Genomic DNA, 19,559 nt, shown 5'->3' on the forward strand with positions numbered 1-19,559 from the left:
ATCTCACATCTGATTCTCTGAGGTTCTGCTGATGCTGACGAATATTTTGGAGGGGTCATTATTTTTTATTTTAGTGGGCATATTATAATTATACATAATAGGATTCATTATGCCATATTTTTTACATGCACATGGCATAATATGATCTGTCTCATGACTTAGTACTGCCCCTTTTCCTCCCCTTCGCTCTCCTCTTATCCCCTTGCCCTATTACTCTACTGGTCTCCCTTCTATTGTTATTTTTGTATTTGAGTTAGTCTATTATATACAAGGATGGGATCCATTGTAGACATATATGGAGATAGCACGATCTGATAGATGTCATTCCTCAGTGCTTCCCCGTGTCCTCCCCTCCTCCCTTGCTTCCTCTTGATCCCTTTCTTCTATTCTGTTGATCTCCCTTCTGTTTTCCTGAGATCCCTTCCCCCCCCCCCCCCCCGCTTTTTTTTTTCTTTTCCTAGTTTCTACATGAGAGAATATTTCCTTTTCTTTCTGAGTCTGGCTTATTTCATTACTTGAGGGAGAAATCAGTCCCTGTTATGAAATGATTGCTCCCTCTTAGGGAGCAGTCTGGGTTCCCCTCAGGGGGTATAAACATGCATGTTCTTCTGTTCCTGGAATGTGGAATAAACTGGGAAGGACTCAGAAAAAGTCAGAGGAACAAAAACGGAGTTAGGACAATGGCTGGGTCCTCCTTTCATGGCCCCTTTTGATCTGTATTTTAAAGACTAAGTTACTTTTATGAATCTCTCTTGGTGTTCAGTAATTAGGATTTGAAAATAGATATGATTTTCTTTTTATTTTGCTTGGGGTTCACAAGGTTTTTTAAATTTGTGGCTTCATGTCTTCTATCAGTTTTGAGAAATTCATCCTTTCTTCAAACCTTTTTCTGTCCCATCTCTCTCTTTTTCTGGGACTCCATTTACATTTAAGTTAGTCCTCTTCACTATATTCCCTGTGTCTATTCTTTAATGAATATATTGTTATTCATTTGTCTCTCTGTGCTTCCTTATGGATATTTTTTCTAATCCAGTTTACCCATTCTTTCTTTTTTTTTCATTTTTTTGTTTGTTTTAATTAGTTACACATGACAATACAATGACCTTGACATATCATACATTTGAATCAGATGGGATATAATATCTCATTTTTCTGAGTATACAGGTTGCAGATTCACATTGGTCATGCATTCACATATATACACACAGTAATGGGAGGGGAGGGGAGGGGGTTGGGGAGATAGGAAGGATAGTAGAATGAAACAGACATTATTATTACCCATTCTTTCTTTATCTGGGTTCTAGCACATGTTAAATTCTATTTCTCTCCCTTTCTCCCTTTCTTGTGTGCTGGTCCTGGAGCATGCTAAGCATAATATATTTGGCATTAGTTATACTTTTTGTTAATTCTTTTTTAAAAATCTAATTTGATGTATTTGTTAAAGTTAGAAAATATTTCTAATAAGTTATGTAAAATTACTATGGATTTGTTGGACCAGTTATCATAATAATATTCCTTGGATAAAAGCTCTTGTCCTGTCTGCAAGCATTATAAGAGAGACTGAGTAGAAATTATTGGTTAAAATAAGTACAAGTGTACTAATTACAATATACCATTAACACTAGAATGAAGTACTAACCCCTGTTATAGATACTTTCTTTATGTGAAGCTGCTGTTTGTTTATTTATGTACAGGAACTGTTTCTTCTGAGAAAATTAAGTTAGTATAGATTACTTATGCCCAAATGTTAACAGCAATGTCTAATACTTAGCTATGTAATAAAGTTTACTGGTATTATTGTAACTTATTTTTAATGTAGTTTACCACTTAAACAAATCTTAAAAAGAAAGATCCTCCTTTTCAGTGACTATGGTATGCTTATATGAGTTGAGTTTGCATTCCTGAGAGTCCATTATTGCTAATACTTAGAAATATTTTCTAGGCAAATAAATTATGCCATGTAATTGAAAACCATATCACCACTGCTAATTTGTTAGAAATCAGTTATATTGCTTATAACTAAAAGTGAATCATTTATGTTTGTACTAAGTAGATGAAATGGTGTTGTATTCGCAAGTACAGAGAAGATTAAAATCATCCAGGGAAGTAAGTTTGGGACTGATATAACCCTTGGGGATCCCAGATCAGATTTTATTATAGTAAATACTTGAGGCCTATCATAAGAGAAGTAAATGTTTTTTTATAATTGAGATACACATAAATATTAAGTTAGAATCCTAGTCTCTAAGACTTAGCTATGTAGGTAATTTGATCATCATATACATTTACAGTACATTACAGATACAGATACTTGTGTTATATTACAGTACATTACAGATACTTGTGTTATATTACAGTACATTACAGATACTTGTGTTATATTTTCCGTATCCTCTTGGAAGAATGAAGTTAGTTCTCTCATTTAAGTGTCTATTTAAAACTTAAGAATATGGTGCATTAGAATTAGGAAGCATACATATTCCGTAAATGTGTTCATATTTGAAAGGAATGCATAACCTTATTGCTAATTGTAGCAGTTCATGTATTTCAGATAATCCAGTTGTTCAGATTTTGCATGTCATTGTTGATTTTTTTTTTTTTTTTGGTCTACTTGTTTTGCCAAGTAATTAGAGAAGTGTTTTCAGGTTTCTCCTATGAGCTTAGATGTATCTACTTTTCCTTTTAGTTCTATTGAATTTTGCTATTTATTTTGGCATTATATGGTAGTCACATAGAACTTTTGAATTGTTATGCTACTCTTGTGGATTGATTCCTTTATCATTATGAAATGTCTCTTCCTTTGGTTGTTTGCTTTTTGTACTACTTTGTTATACATTAGCATAACTACCCTACTTTTCTGGTTAGTATTTGCATGATTAGTCTTTTTCCATTCTTATTATCTCAAGTTTCCTGTGTCCCTATATTTAAGATGTGAATCATGTTTGCAGCATCTAATTATGTGGTTTGTAATCCAGTCTGTCCTCATTGTCTTATAAGTGGCATATTTACTCCATTTTCATTTAATGTATTACTGATACAATTGAGTTTGTAACTTTATTTTCTTTCTGTTGTTCTCATCTGTTTTTTTTCCTTCTTGTTCTCCTTGAGGTTAATTAAATATTTTTTTTATTATTCTAGTTTTGTCTTTCTATAAACTTGTTCCTTTTTCTTTTACTATTTCTCTATTGGTACCCTAGAGATTACAATACGAATTCTTGCTTTATTAAAATATAAACTAAATTGCTACTTTTGCATCTTCACAGACAATCCTAGGACTTGAAAATACATTAATTCTACTTACCTTCCCACCTTTTATTGCTATTGTCATGTATTTTAATTGAACAACATACATTTTAAATTTCATTACATTTATTTTTGGCAGTCACCCTTCATATAAGATTTATTTCCCCACTGATCTTCATTCCTGCCTCTATTTTTGTGTTTCAGTTTACGATGGATAATCTTTCTTCCATCAAAAACTTTCTGATTTCTCTTTTTGTGTATGTCTGCTAGCAACGAATTATTTCAGTTCTTATTTATTTGGAAATCTTATTTCAGTTTCACTTCTAAAAATTGTCTCCAGTATAGGATTCTAGTTTGGTTCTCCTTCTTCTCCTTGTTCTTCTTCCTTCTGCTCCTTTTCGTCCTTTTCCTCTTCATCTTTCTTTCCCTCTCTCCCTTCCTCTACCCACCCGTGCCATGTTACTGCATTTTATTTCTTACTTCATTGAAAATAATGTTTTTTCTTTGGATATGTTTGGATTTTCTTGTCTCTGGTTTTTAGCATTTTTTCTACTAAGGCTGAGGGTTTCTTTTCTTTGTATTTTCCAACTTGGGACTTTTAGTTCCTCTTAAACCTATAGCTTGAGTGTTTCTTTGTTTTTGGAGAATCTCCAGCCATTTGCTTTCTAAATGTCATGTCTTCCACATTCTTTCCCCTTTGCATGTTTAGTTTATGTAGATATGCAACTTAAATTTCTGATACTTTTTGCTTTCTTTGGTTTGGTGTGAAGTTTTCTACTCACCAATTGCTTTGCTTCACTAGTTCTCTTTTCATTTCTGTTTAAAGTCTTAGACTTAATTAGTTCTTTTCAGTTACACATTTTCCAGTTCTAAGCTTTTCAGGTAATTTCCATTTATCTATCTATCTATCTATTTATTTTGGTACCAGGTATTGAACCCAAGGGAGCTTTACCCCTGAACTACATCCCCAGTCCTTTTTTATTTTATTTTTATTTCAAGATAGAATCTCACTAAGTTTCTGGGCATCTTAGTAAGTTGCTGAGGCTGGCTTCAAACTTACCATCCTCCTGCCTCAGCCTCCTAGGTTGCTGATATTATAGGTGTTCACCACTGGCTGGCTCAGGTGATTCTTTTTTTGAATAGAAAGTAGAAGGTAAAATTCTTTTTCTCTTTATTTATTTTCTTGGATGTACTAATCAATTATTTTAGAGTTTATATCTGATAACTTCTATACTGGATCACCTGTGGGTCAGTTTCCTGTTGGATTTTTCTCCTGGTTCTGTTTCTTAATATGTCTGGTAATATTTGCTCAAATGTTAAGTGTTTAGTATAAAATTTCATAGAGGTGTTTAGGAATCTTCCTTTAGGGAGAATCTGTTCTATTCTCTGATAGGTGTTAGATTAGGGCTGTACACCCCAATCTGGTGAGCCACTGACCTGGCTTGAGGTTAGGTTGCAAAATGTATGAAATTTAGTTAACCCTTGGTTCACTTCTCCCTGCTTCCTAGGTCACAGCCTTCCTGAGGTCCCAGTTGAAAGCCAAGGACTCCTCCTCTTCTCAGCACCACAAGACTGCCAAAAAATTTCTGTGGCTTGTTTTTGTTTTATTAGTTTTGCTCTTTTCTGCTTTTTGCTGCTTTTTAGCCTCTTGCACTGTGTAGTTTTAAGATTTTGTCAAATGCCTCTGGTGAAAACTGTTGAGTGTTGGGGTCACATCTCTGCACTTCCCTTCTTTCAGGAAACTTGGCAACTCTGAACTGCAATTTTTGCCTGCAATCCTTTGAACTTGATGAAAGCTCTGATGACTTCTCTGCCTCTAGCAGCTGCCCTTGCTTGGCCTTGGTTTCCACAAGACTTTGCCCCATGCACCTTTTCTTTTTGCTGACTTTGCTTTGTATCCTTTTACTGTAATGTTATAAGTGTGAATGTACTGTATGCTAAGGCTCCCCAGCCAATCATTAAACATGGGGTGGTCTCAGGACTCCTGATAAACATGTGCATTCTGAATATCTGTTAAGGTTGATTATCTCAGACCTTCTAGTGTTCTACAGAGAATGATCAAAGCCTGATGGTATTATGATCCTTTTATATATGTATGCGACTGAGGCTCAGAGAGATGAACTTTCCCAAAGTCATCTATATAGTAATTCCTGACAGAACCAGGAATTGGACCCAACTCTAACTCTAAAATTCTCCTGTTCTTTCATTATATTTTATATCCTCCAAGTGAATAATCAAAACTACCATAATGTATAGGTTAGTTTTTGAAACTCTGGTACATTATTGTGTAATTTAACTGTTTAACGCTATTATGTGTAAGGAATGTTTTTAGATGCATAGTGAAAGTAAGTTGTAGTTTAGTGACTTAATTACTGTTTCCTAGATACAGCTTAGTTACTTTTTTTTTTCAAACAAAAATAGCAATAAGCAAATTTCTTTCCTTTTTTTCTATACATTCTTTTGTTAGATACTCTATACACTAGCTCTGTGAGTGTATGTATGTATGCTATACCCACTTAAGACTGACAGAAATTATTAAATTTAGTATCTATGAATATTTTGTTTACCCTGTGATAATAGTTTTGTTTACCTTGTGATATTAGGTGATGCTCTATCTCTCATAAGATAGGCATCAAATTATATACATAATATATCCTGTAGCATTTGTGCAAATAGAAAGATTTTCTTATACCATTGATCTGACTTTTCAACACAAGAAAGCCAGACACAACAGTTTGCAAATTGTTGATATTTTAGGCAATAGAATATTTTTCTTTTTGGGCGTTGGTTTCAGAAATTCTCCCCCATGATATCTTTATTGTATTTTATTAAAACACATAGGTTACTCTCAAAGTCATATTTAGATTGAAAGGTTAAAGGAGAATTATGAATTTAAAAGGTAGAAAGAGTATTTCTAGTTCTGATAGCTTGGGTGAGACCATTTTCTGGGCTTTTTAGGAATTAAGAAAGGCTGATTTTCTTTAGCAAGGTAGATTTTCTTACTATCAGCATTTTATACTTATACAGTTTAATGGTTTGTAAATACTTTCACATTTTTTTACCTTTCTGAAGCTAGAGGACTTTGTGAGAAAGATGGGGCTGATACTGTTATCTCTGCTTTACACCTAAGAAAACACATTTTGGAGAAAGTGACTTGCTCAAGGTCACTAAATAGCTGGCTAGTAGAAGCAGTAGAGGCACAACTCAGAATTTCAGGCTCCGTATGCAGCATTTTTTTTCTGCCATGCAAGAATAGGTAAGGGAACTGAAGGTCTGTGTTCTGGTGTCTCAGATGGAAGATCAGCTCTGCTAGAAGTAGGCTGCACATGTTTGAGAATGATGGTGAATTTTTTAGATTTAATTTTGTGTGGTGCCTAGTAGTTTAACACAAGGGAAGCCAGACAACTTTCTGAATCTGCACAAAACAGATTCAGATTCTCCTTGGAAATCAGTTGTAATTATAACTCTTTTTGCATGATAATGACACTTATCTAAGGTAGAGAATTTCAATGCATTCATCCTGTGTGAAGGCTAGTTGGGTGAAAGTTTGGATATATTTCTTGAAATAGCATGTGTGATTTGGTTTTGAAGTCAAATTTTAGCTTATTGTCTTTTAGAATGAAATGTTTCTTATAGAATTGTTTTTGGCTTTGTCACCTTTACCATAAGAATTAAAATCCAAAATAGAAGGATGTTAGAACAAATGATGGAAGGCAGCTGAAGCAAAGCAGTGCAAAAGAGTGAATTTATGTGAAGAAAATGAGGACAACAAGGAAGCAGTGGCGGAAAAAGAAAAAGTTGGAATTATTTATGAAAAAATGAAATGCTATGATTGGTCTTGTGATTTAAACTTTTTTTCACTAAAATAAAATTAGAGGGATTGGGTGATATAAAAAATGATGATCTTGTCAACTTCATTGCTTTCCATAAAGAGCTCAGCAAAGATTTTTTGAGGTGTCTGAAAGCTGAAGGGAGGTACTACTCAGGTAAATCACAGTTCACATACAAGTGAGTGGTTTCAACCATATGCCATAAGTGGTCAGATGGAAGTTTTTGTAGGATACAAAGAAATATAGAGGAAATGGCACTAATCCCAGGATGGAGCATTAAGGAACAACATCAGAGGATGAGGCTAAACCATGTTTTAAAAGAAATAATATGAGTGGATAGGAGGAGGTAACTGGGAAGTACACCCTATATAGAGGAAACAGCGTCATCAAAGGCATTAATATAAAGTGTGGGGCAAGGAGTGCCCAGACTGAGTAGCTGATTTCCTTATGGAGAATTTTGGTTTGTATGAGTTGGGGAATAGCTCAGTGGGGAGAACCATGAATGTTCAACATACTGCATTTGCATTACATGTGTGAGGTAGCCAGGTATATATATTTAGCAAGTCCATATATGTACAGGAGAAGTTCAGTGGTAAAGTCCAGGTTAGAAATTTGGATTTGAAAATGATCAAAGTAAAAATTAAAAATGAATGAGCTCAACTCATAGATGACATGCACATAGGAAGAGCCATTAACCAAAAGCATTGTTATAAATACCTATTTTTGAGGAATGCATAGATGATGAGGAGCATATGTTCACCACTGAGAAGCATCAAAGAGGAATGAAGCAAGCCAAATAGAAGGGTGTCAGAATTGTCACTACAGTTAAGTATTGTGGAGAGAGCTAATAAAAATGGGCTAGAAAATGGCAATTGGAATAGCATTATGAAGACTGCTTTCTGTAAAGTGCTGGGAATTGTAGTCTTCTGCCTTTCCCTTTCCCCTGTTTGTGTCTTCTAGTTCCATATACCTGACTTTACTGATATCTCTCCTCTTTGTCGTCTGTCCCTGGCCCCTCCACCTCTCTCTGCATCTTACTGATGTTGCTGAGGCCCCACTGGTGGCCCCATAACAGTTGCTGGAGGGACTCAGTGTACTTCAGCTGTGGTATAGACCTTCATGAAGCTGAGGCTATGGGCATGATTTTGTTAGGACATGGAAAGACAGGAGTCAGTGTGGATTGCAGGAATGGAACAAGAGCAGTGGTTTTATACACTTATAAGAAGGGGTGATGCCATGGATGGAGTTCATGTCAAAGGAGACAAGGAAGTTTGTACTAGAGAGTATTTATATTACTTCTTTTGATTTTCCAGTACCTTGCCTTCCAGGTTGTGCTTCTTTGTCTTAAAAGTGCATATCAGCATCTGAAATCAACATTGCTTCAGGTTTTCTTTCTTTTTAGGAACTTATTTGACTCAAACATGGGCATTGCTTTTGCTCCTAAATCATGCCTTTCTCATTATTTTCTCATTGACTTAACAGTTTAGAAAAGAGTAAACTTTTTCTTTAAATACTTTCTTTAGTTCATATTGGTTAACTTCCTGGTACTCAACTTCCCATATGGAACTAGATCCTTGCTCTGACCCCAGTGCAATGTTTAAGCTCCCCGAACTAACCTGTTTTCCAGTGGGAGGCAAATAGAGCTGGCATTCTGCTGTCCATAGATGTCTTGAATAACCCTTGTCTACCCTCCCTGCCACCCACTGTGGATTTTTGTCTTCCTATCTGTTGAGAGATGCTGGTCTTTGTGCCTCATCTCTCTGGAGCCAGCCTCTATAGTTCTGGTTGCTTTCTCCAGTCCCTGTACCAACGCATGTCTTTTAGGAACTCTTTCTCTTCCTTGAATTTCCATTATCATTTTTTTCTTGCTAGGACAAGGACTGCCTCCAGCAAGAAGATAAGTAAATATATGGCAAGAGAAGATACAATTTCCTTTTTCCTTCTCCTTTTCTTCAGCTTTTCCATCTGTTCTTAGACTCATCTGGGACCACTGTGAGACTGTAAATCACCAAGGTCAAGGAGTAGGAATGAATTTTTGTATATTAAAGAAAGATGAAAACAGTTCTTTTAAAAGGCAAATAATCTTGTAATTTTTATAGTTCCCTAACTAAAAACTGAAATTGTTCATGTGTTAGGTATGTTATGAAGTCTTACCCAATCTTCCAAGTCAGTCAACTTCATTCATCAGAACTTCTCTCACACATAAAAGCTCTGAACTTTTAAGAGGAAGTTTGCTATATATTAGATCAAGGTGGTTTTGTAATTCATTTTCTTCCTTTAAAAAAAATTGTGGCATATATACACAATGAAATATTACTCAGCAATAATAGAGAATAAAATTATGGCATTTGCAGATAAATGGATGGAGTTAGAGAAGATAATGCTAAGTGAAGTTATCTAATACCCTCCCCCCAAAATAAACAAATGCCTAATGTTTTATCTGATATAAGGAGGCTGATTCATAGTGGGGTAGGGAGGAGGGAGCATGGGAGGAATAGGCGAACTCTAGAGAGGGCAGAGGGGTGGGATGGGAAGGGAGAAGGGGGTATGGGGTTAGAAATGATGGTGGAATGTGATGGGCATTATTATACAAAGTACACATATAAAGACAGGAATTGGTGTGAATATACTTTGTATACAACCACAGATATGAAAAATTGTACTCTATATGTGTAATAAGAATTGTAATGTATTCCGTTGTCATATAAATAAAAAAATTAATATAAAATAAAATAAAGCAATATAAAGTCTTAAAAATATTTTTTAGTTGTAGTTGGACAGAACATTTTTATTTTATTTATTTTTAATGTGGTGCTGAGGCTTAAACCCAGAACCCCACATGTGTTGGGAGAGCGCAATACCACTGAGTCACAACTGCAACCCCTCCTTTTTAGTTTTTTAACTAGCAGGATTAAAGCTCGTTAAAAGGAAAAGGTATTCTTGCCAGATGCATTTTGCTTTCTTCTTTCAGTAAATTAGAACCATTTAATCAATTAGCATTCACTTCTCACCTTAACTTCCAGACACTCAAACTGAATTTAATACTCAGTTGTAGAAATTCTCTAATTTTAGGTGTCTAATGGCATCTGCTTCTCTGTTCATTTGAACAGATTATTTTCCTTTTTATTGTCTGATTTCATGGTTTTTAATTCAGCAATCAGAAATACTTTTTGGAAGTATGTAAACAAACACATCTTCATGAAATTTAGGTAGCTTTGGTCACTATCTAATGGGCTTTGACCTGTTTCTATCATGTTTTCTCTGGTGTGTGTGTGTGTGTGTGTGTGTGTGTGTGTAAAATCTCACAAATGGGGAGAAATTTGAATAATGTGATTTTTTTTCAGAAGTAAAGAGTTTGTTACAGAACCCTTGGAAAGATTGTCTTAATCCCAAACAACCTACCTAATGAAATATTTAAAGGCACTTAGTGCTTGCAAGCAAATTCTTATTCTGTATCCCTAGAGAAAGTAATTAATCTGGATATAGTGTTCTCCTTCCACTCCCCTCCATCCCCTTTCTTTCTGATTCATGGGATTCTTCTTTTAAATTATTACATTATAATTATTGTTATATTGTGTGCATATACAAATATGTAACAACAAATCCCATCATTATCTACAAGTGTAATGTACCAGTAAAAAAGTGGGGCTGGGCATGGTGGTGTACCTGTGATTCCAGTGACTGGGGAGGCTAAGGCAGGAAGATTACAAGTTCAAGACCAGCCTCAGCAACTTAGTGAGGTTCTAAGCAACTTAGTGAGACCCTATCTCAAGATAAAAAATAAAAAGGGCTGAGGATGTGATTCAGTGGTAAAGCACCCTAGGTTTAATCTCTACTACCCCCTTTTTAAAAAGTGGGGAAAAAAGATAAATAAATTATAAACAAAAAAAACTGGGGATGTAGCTCAGTTGGTAAAGTGCTTGCTTTGCATGTACAAGGTCTTGGGTTCAATCCCCACCACCACCAAAAAAATTGTGTGTGTGTGTGTGAACACACATAGTGGTGAGATTCACCGTTACATGTTCATGCATGCACATAATTTAACAATGTGATTTGTTCTCACTAGTTTTTCACTTTTATTCTCAGTCTGAAAATTGTGGGGATGGGTATATGGGCCAGTTTATGGCAGTTATCACTTTATAGACTTAAATATTTTAGTGCATTATTCACAGAACCAATTAGATAACCATAGTTTCTTATAAGGCTGATTGAAATTATTTATTGCCTGATTTACAGTGATTAAAATAGAACTTTAAAAATGAATCTAAATAGCCTGCAAATCAATGAAATCTTTCAAGGAAGTGACCTAATGAGAGTCCACTATTTTTTTTTTGTAACTATCTAATGGTAAAATGTATATTAACACTATTGTAATATCATTAAAAGTTAGCATTTCACCCCTTATTTTCTTTTTCTTTTTTTTTTTTAAATTAGAGCTTTATAGTTATACATAGTACTTGGGATCATCCCAACAAACCATACATGTATGGAAATCAACTTCAGTTCATGATACCCATCTTTTCCCTCTCTCTCCACTCCCATTCTCCTTCCTCTATACTCCTTGACTTCCTTTTGCTTGTCTATTAATTTGTATTTGATTGGTTCTTTATATTATCCTATTCTTCCTTCCCCCTTTCCTTTATTTTACTCTAGCTTCTGCAAATAAGAGAAAATATTCAACCTTTGAGTTTCTGAGTTTGGCTTATTTCACTTAGCATGTTATTTTCCTTCTATTTACCAGCAAATGCCATAATTTCATTCCTTTTTATGGCTGAGTAGGACTACACACACACACACACACACACACACACACGCACACACTGGTATATATATTGTGATATATATACCCCATAATTTATTAATCCATTATTGACAAGCTTTGGATTGATTCCATAATTTAGCTCTTGTGAATTGAGCTGCTGTAAAGTATATCACTGTATTATGCCAATTTTTGATCTTTTGGAAAAATACCAAGGAGTGTCACCCCTAATTTTCAATATAAGCTTTCAACTATTACAAATCACTCAACTTGTTCATTTAGATAAAAGTTTTTTAAAGTTAATGCAAACTGTTTGTATCATATTGGAATCAAAGTTAATGCAGTATGGTAGAATAACCTTGTATTAGAATCTTAAAACCTCAAGAAGTCTTACATGTTCCGTATGTTTTGGCTACAGCCCTACCACTTATGTTTTGGATGAAGATGAACCTCGATTTCTTGAAGAAGTTGATTACAGTGCAGAAAGTAATGATGAGTTAGATATTGAATTGGCTGAAAATGCAGGAGATTATGAACCTTCTGCTCAAGAAGAAGTTCTTTCTGACTCTGAATTATCAAGAACATATCTACCTTGAACCCTTTGGCATATCTTGTTAACTGCAAAGAAGAAATGAAATATCTTGGTTTTTATTACACAGGAAATTTGAGGGAAATGAGTTTATAGAGAGCTGACTCAAAAAGAAAATCAAAAAAACAAGAAGTAACTTGGGCCTGTTTGGTTTCAAGACAATAAATATGTTATTAATTCATGATAAAATTGGCACTTTGTTTTATTTTAGATATCAATGCACTTTATACAGCATTGAATTATCAAATAATGGATTTACTTAAAAAAAAAAAAACCCTGAATATCATTGCATGAATTTTTATCTCCTTGTGGTTATATCCTGCATCAAAATGGATAATTTTGAAGTGTGTCAGAATTTAAAATCTGAATTCTAGAGTTGTTGAAAACCCTGAGTTGTTGAAAACTAATATATATGTACTTGGATTTCCATGCGTGTGTTTGTGTAGAGATGGGTAGATATTGAAGATAAAACTGTTCTTCAGAATCATGCTGTTGGATTGTGACTGAAATAATCCAGAATTTGCCTTGAAACCGTTACATTCTACATTTACTAAATTAAACAAATAAAAATTATATTAAATGTTGCATTTATTTCATCATCCTTTTTAACCAGCTTAGATTATTTGATGTGTAGAACTTTGTGAGAGTATTATAAAAATCCAGTACCTGAACACAGTGATAAAAAGTTTTTTTTTAAGCCTAAAGATTTTGGTATTATGGATATACCTGTACCTATCATAAAAGATATATTTAAACAGCTCTTTTCTCTAAAATTGTGTATCATGGATGCACTTAAAATTTTTCACTGCAGTCAATTAAGAAGAGTAAAACCAGTTTGGATACAATCTGATGTTAAATGTACATTGTTTATTTAGCATATTGTGAGCTGTGCTATGTTATTAGATTTATTGATGTGAATTTATTTAGAGCATGCTGCTACTAACATCAGAGTCCAAGATGACTGCAGTGAATCTTGTAGTGATGTTTTCCTGAGTTTTAGCCCTCCTGCTGCAGGAATGACTTGTCTTCAAATAAAATAAAATCAACCCAGTGATTTTTGAATAAGTGCTTTAAGAACTAAGTTTCTGTTGTAACAGTACAAATCCTCCAAAATAACTGTAACAATAAATTCTTGCCAGGATTCAGGTCTTAGTTTTAGTACATATGTTCCTTGCTTAATCTTAGATTAGAATGTTTTTAACATTAAAATGGAAAAGAAATTATAAAAGAGTATCTCAAATTTATGCATTCTCCAAATCAATTGTTTTTCTTTGTGCTGTTTAGGATATTTCATCCACAGTGCAGATTCTCTTTGATGTCTTGGGAGCCATGTTTAAAAACATAGTGTGAGGCAATTGAAAAGAGATTTTTTTTTCCTCTAAATAGTGTACTTCTTATTAATCTCAGAAAATGAAGATTAAATAGACTGTGAAGTTGAACCAATCCTATTAGTGTGGTAGTCTGATTTAGGAAAGATCAGGATAATTTAGCAAGGTAAAGCATTATTTATTTATCACTTATTTATAATTATAAATATTTTATCTTTATATATAAAAATTACATATTTTATTATAATTATACTGTTACCAGAGAATAGATTATGCAACCATCATATCCATGTATGAATTTTTCTTGGCAAAAGTTTTACAGAATTAGGAATTAAAAAAAACAAGATAGTCAAAGCAACCATAGTTACCATACTGTGCAGAATGACTCAAATTTTCAATTTATTATTTTAGCATTGTAAAAACCCCTTATGTGTACAGTTAGTAATTTTATATTGACAAAGTACATCTTTTATTATAGTTACAAACCTGAACATTTTATTACATATTCACAAGGTTGAAGAGAAAGTCTTTATAGTTAGGAAATGTTTTATTCATAACCATAAGAAAGTAAAAAATAATATAAAATTGTAACTTTCCTAATTAGAGGTATAATTAAGTTTCATTGGCTATTACTAGTTAAAATTGCCCTAATTTTTATCTTTGAGACTCCTTTATTTATTTGTTTGTTTGTTTATTTTTAAGAATTTCCAAAGAAGTTTGAGATGCTTTCACTACTGTAGTCCTGAAAAATCAGTCCCATACAGCAATGATGAGGTCTGATAAAATGAACCTATTTTTTATTTTATTTATTTTTGGTACTGGGGATTGAACTCAGGGGCACTTGATCACTGAGCCACATCCCCAATTCTATTTTGTATTTTATTTAGAGACGGGGTCTCACCGAGTTGCTTAGTGCCTCACTTTTGCTGAGACTGGCTTTCAACTTGTCATCTTCTTGTCTCAGCCTCCTGAGCCGCTGGGATTACAGGCAGGCGTGTGTCACTGCCCCTGCCAGAAATTGAATCTTTTGAAGAGAGTTTAGATGTATTTAATTTACCTTGCATTGGGGACTTTGAATTTCTTTCTTTCTTTCTTTTCTTTTCTTTCTTTCTTTTTTTTTTTTTTTTTGCTACTGGGGATTGAATCCAGGGGCATTTTACCACTTTACCTCTGAGCTACATCCTCAGCCCTTTTTTCCCATTTTGAGACAGGGTCTGGCTAAGTTGCTGAGGCTGGCCTCAAACTTGACAATTCTCCTGCCTCAGCCTCCCAAGTCACTGGGATTACAGGCATGCACTGCACTCCACTGAATTTCTTAAATGTAGTTTATATCTAATCCAGTGGTTCTCAAGCTGTGGTGTTCATCAGAAGAGGACTTCTCAAAACACAGATTGCTGATGGTATAGATCTGGAATAGGGCCCAAGAGTTCTGCATTCCTTATAAATTGCCAGTTGGCAATGCTGCAGGACCACATTTTGAAAATCACTAGCATACTCTGATGCACTCTTTTAGCATTATCATTTCCTAAGCATCATAGGCCCTGATCTTTACTGCACAGAAGTCTAATTAGGTCACAGGGTCACTCAGACAGAACCAGATGTGAGCCCAGCTCACTGATAGCTTGGCCCCATGTTCTTTCCACAAAAGGAGATGCTATTCTGTGCCTTTCCCCAGGGAGTGAGGACTGTTAAAAGTTTAAGGATCTTTCCTGAATTTGTGAAATGTGTTTAGGCAAGGGAGAGGGCAAAATCTATGGCTCACCTTGGCTTTTTATTATGGTCACAGTCTTGTTTGAATACAGGAAGTATAATTAGTCTCTGCTACTTTTGCTAGTTTTTGTGTGGTATTTGGAAACATTGGTCTGAATCTTATTACAAATAAATTACCTGGAGTTATGCTTCGGGTGGAATGCTAACAGCAATGATTATGATGTTCGTCAATTTCACATATCCAAATTAATATAATGGTATAGACACTGAAATGGATAATACAATAAATGTACTAATGGAATTGTTTTTGTGCATGAGCCAGAAATAAATGACAGTAATGAAAAAATAAATGTATCCTTATAAATTTTATTGCTTTCCTATGCATGCTTTAATTGTTACAAAATATTAATTGAAAATGAGTGAGTTTTTTTTTCCTATTTTGGAAGGTTTCATAACATATGTAAACTGTAGTTCTTTCCATTAGGAAAACCTGTTTTAATTAGGACACTATTCTACTTTATACAATAGAATGTTACTATTAACATAAATAGTTCTCTTATTATATTCAAATTCCTGCAACATAGAAGAAAGTTTTATTTTCTTTATGCAAATGAAGTTTTGTCCTTAAAATGTTCCATGCCAGTTGTTTTCCTTTAGTAATGGCAGTTAGCACTTTTACTTACCTGTACTGGTGGAAGGTGACCATTAGTAGTGCCTTATGATCCTTCCTTCCCCCCACTCCATTGCAGATCCTTTCTGATTTCCAGGATTCCTCTAGCAAATCTTACCATTTTCCCTGAATCTGACTGGTTATTAGAGGCGTTTGAGTAAAAAAAAAAAAAAAAAATCAATTTGAGGCTGCTAACAATGTAGTGCTAAGTTGCTAAGGCTGGCAACTTATGTATATGTATTTTATAATAGAGAGGAGTATCCAGTTTATGCCTACCTTTGCCAGTCTTTATTTCTCCCTCATAAAGAACTATGCAAAGCAAAGCAAAAGTGCCTAAGTCCAAGTGAATGACCCTTTTCTGTGGTATTTCCGGCTAGTCAGAGGTATTCTGCAGCCTGGGATGCGGGCACCATTTCTTGAGTACTACAGTGATCCTTGTAGATATTCATTTGTATTTGTATATGTACATATTCACACACTCCAATGAAGTGGCAATGGCTTTGTGGTACCTCTCTATTTGTAAACCCAGCTAAGTTTGAAGGAAAGAAGAAATTTAGCTTCAAATGTTCAGAAAGTTTTACCTGTATAATAACAAATGTAGGACATTCCTTTCAAAGCTATCATTGGTAGAGTGGCAAGGGATTATCAGGTGAGCAATGGCAAAAATCTAGTCAGGGTAATTATGATGCGTGATCTTTCAAATTTTGGTGGTATACTTTGAAACAACATAAAAATATTTTTGACAAATGGTAAATATGAAGAAATTATAAAATGCAAAGGTGCTTGTTATTGAAAATTAAAATAGGCTGGAAGTTCTATACCTTAGAAAATAGATTGAATTCTCTATGGCTTTTTCTCTGGCTGAGGGGATAAAGTAGGAAATTTTAGACTGTTTAATGATAAATATTTACTAAAGTCAAATTATATATTCTATTTATAGGATCATTACTTTTTACTTTTATACTTTCCCATTGGTACTTCATATCATCTGTATGATTTCTTTTTTCCTCTGTTTTCCTTACATTTATTCTTAGAAATATTTGACATTCATGTTTTTTCTTTCTTTCAGAATATAGAGCAATTGAAATAGTGATTGAATTGTACAATTTCATATAAAAAGATAAATTTTAAAATCTGAAAATATCCATTTGTTACCATTTATGATAAATATAGATACTTAAAACATAGATACCATTTATGATAAGTATATGTATTTATAATAGAGAGGAGTATTCAGTTTATGCCTACCTTTGCCAGTCTATTTCTCCCTCATAAAGAACTATTCAAAGCAAAACAAAACAAAATTAAACCATTGTTTCTCTTACATAAAATCCAAATCTCTTACAGGATGGATTGAATGCCTAGGTGGTTTCCTCCCGAACACCCAAACTTCTCTTTGCTTAACCAGTGTTCCAGATCAGTGTGTTCTTGCCCTTTACCACCTTTGGGATAATGCACACAACCTGAATGGTACCATCTGGCACATTCCATCTGCTGACCACAGAGATTGGGTTGGGGTAGGTAAGTTGGCTAAGCCAATCCAAGCAGAATTAACATCAGGACTTTGAATGGCAATGCTAACAGGACCCTTCTTGTAATTAAGGTTAAAGTTGCAGGCAGCCACAGTGCATCCAGGAGATAAGATGCCTGAGATGAACCAATATTGAAGGAACAGAGCTAAGACATTGAAAAAAAATGGATCCTTTTATCATTTCAGCCCCACATCAAGCTGTACAAACTTCAGGTTGTGTCAGTTCTGTGGACTTGTTTACTCACCTTCATTGTTGAAGCTCTCTGAGAAGAATTTTCTGTTACTGTGGTACGAAGTACATAGATGTCTGAAACCTATCTGAAAAGCCAGCAACTTGGGTCCATTCCAGAAGCAATGACTCACCCAAAGCACATGTCCTCAGAGAAGTTAAAAGGAAGGGTTGAGTTCTTTTACCCAAAATAACACTCTAGCAGGCACAATAGATTTTTGCCTCAAACACATCAGACAAACTCAATTTTCTTTTTTGTCTGCCAGAAAAAAATTATCTGGGCCTGAAAAGAGCCACACTATTGTCCATGATTCTCTGAATTTGGGGACTATTTCCTCCAGTGATGATATTTATCATTAGTTCAGAGATAATGTCCCAAGAGCAAACTTTTTAGCATCTTGAAATTTCTCTCTAGTAGTTATGAAGGGCATAAATGTGAGTATTAATATTGAAGTTGAGCTCCTCTTTAATGGTACATCATGGTAAGATGGACTGGGGAAGAAGCTGAGAAGAATCAGAGATCCCTTTGCTGAGTGGTACATAATTGGACAAACTTATGCAAAGATAGAAGTTGGATATCTCTAGCCTCAGCATGGGTAATAGAGTGAAACTTAGCATTATTCATTTACCATTTCAAAGCTATTTCCATCCAACTTTGGAACTGCAAATTCATGCCTTTGTCACCCATACATAGATATAGGATTCATAGATAATTATCATTTGAATGGCCCTTTAAGGAGTTTAAGGGTAACATTTTTTTTCCCTAAAAATGTACCTAGTTTAGCATCATACAAACATTATTAGCAGATATGATTAGGCTTTCCACTTTGTACTGAGGTTCAGAGAGGCCAGGTGACTACCTGGACTTGCTAATATAAAGTGGGGTGGGCTTTGTCCATTGGGGATAACCATGAGCTTCTTCTCACATTCTGGTAGCCAGTGGCCTGTGTTTTCTCTTTGCAAAGGAATCAGGCCTGTCAGCCTTGTGTCAGTAGTTTAACCATATTGGAAAACCATGTCACTGTTTATCACCACATGCCATAGGGATCCTTAGAAAAATGGGAAGAACTAACACTGACAAAATATCTGGCATGGGGTAAGCACTCTCCTGGTGCTTTGTGAGCATATCTCAAAGGAAACATTTTTTAGCCCATGAAATGATTCTCATATTTTCCAAATCACTCTTTTATGGATGGTTGTGATGAAGGCAGTACATCCAATTTTTGTTTCTAACCAACTTTTTTTTTTTAAAGTAAAGAGGCCTTTGAGTCTTTTATTTTGTTTAACAAAATAGGTAATGTTTTAGTTACAAGCTTTTTCCATCTATCTTTTCTGATTTCTCCTAAGTCTTGGAAAAGCTGCCTTGATTTCTGATGGTGAGGGGAAAGAATTTTGCCCAATGTATTAAAAGTACATTTTGTTCATTTTCTTTAAAAGATTTATGTTTTTACTGAAAAGATAGTTTATTTTGTAGATTCATTACCACTGTAAGTGGGAGGGCCAAGATATAAGTTTTAGAAATAAGTCCACAATATTCTATTTTTCCATATGCAATCTTAGAGGGTAAATCACCTTTTTGCAAAAGCACAAAAAAAGAATATGATCAAAACACTCCAACTTTCTGTTAGAGTTACTGGCAAAACTTATATGAAGAAATTTTTATTTATTGG

The 19,559-nt window shown here is 34.5% G+C and overlaps 1 protein-coding gene across 11 annotated transcripts in view; it reads left to right on the top strand.

The window, feature by feature from the left end:
- Window positions 1–19,559, top strand: part of Agtpbp1 (ATP/GTP binding carboxypeptidase 1) — a 277,856-nt gene that overhangs the window by 176,493 nt on the left and 81,804 nt on the right. For 6 of the 11 annotated variants that reach the window (XM_071600509.1, XM_027920572.3, XM_027920573.3 and 3 more), the window contains one exon: window positions 12,251–15,667. The exons of 3 other annotated variants lie outside the window; for them this stretch is intronic. In XM_071600509.1, the coding sequence (XP_071456610.1) occupies window positions 12,251–12,428 (178 nt within the window). In that variant the 3' untranslated portion in view covers window positions 12,429–15,667. 2 more of the 11 variants (XM_027920574.3, XM_027920575.3) reach the window with 2 other exon arrangements.

Source organism: Marmota flaviventris, chromosome 13 (genome assembly GCF_047511675.1).
Source record: "Marmota flaviventris isolate mMarFla1 chromosome 13, mMarFla1.hap1, whole genome shotgun sequence".
Classification (NCBI taxonomy): Eukaryota; Metazoa; Chordata; class Mammalia; order Rodentia; family Sciuridae; genus Marmota; species Marmota flaviventris.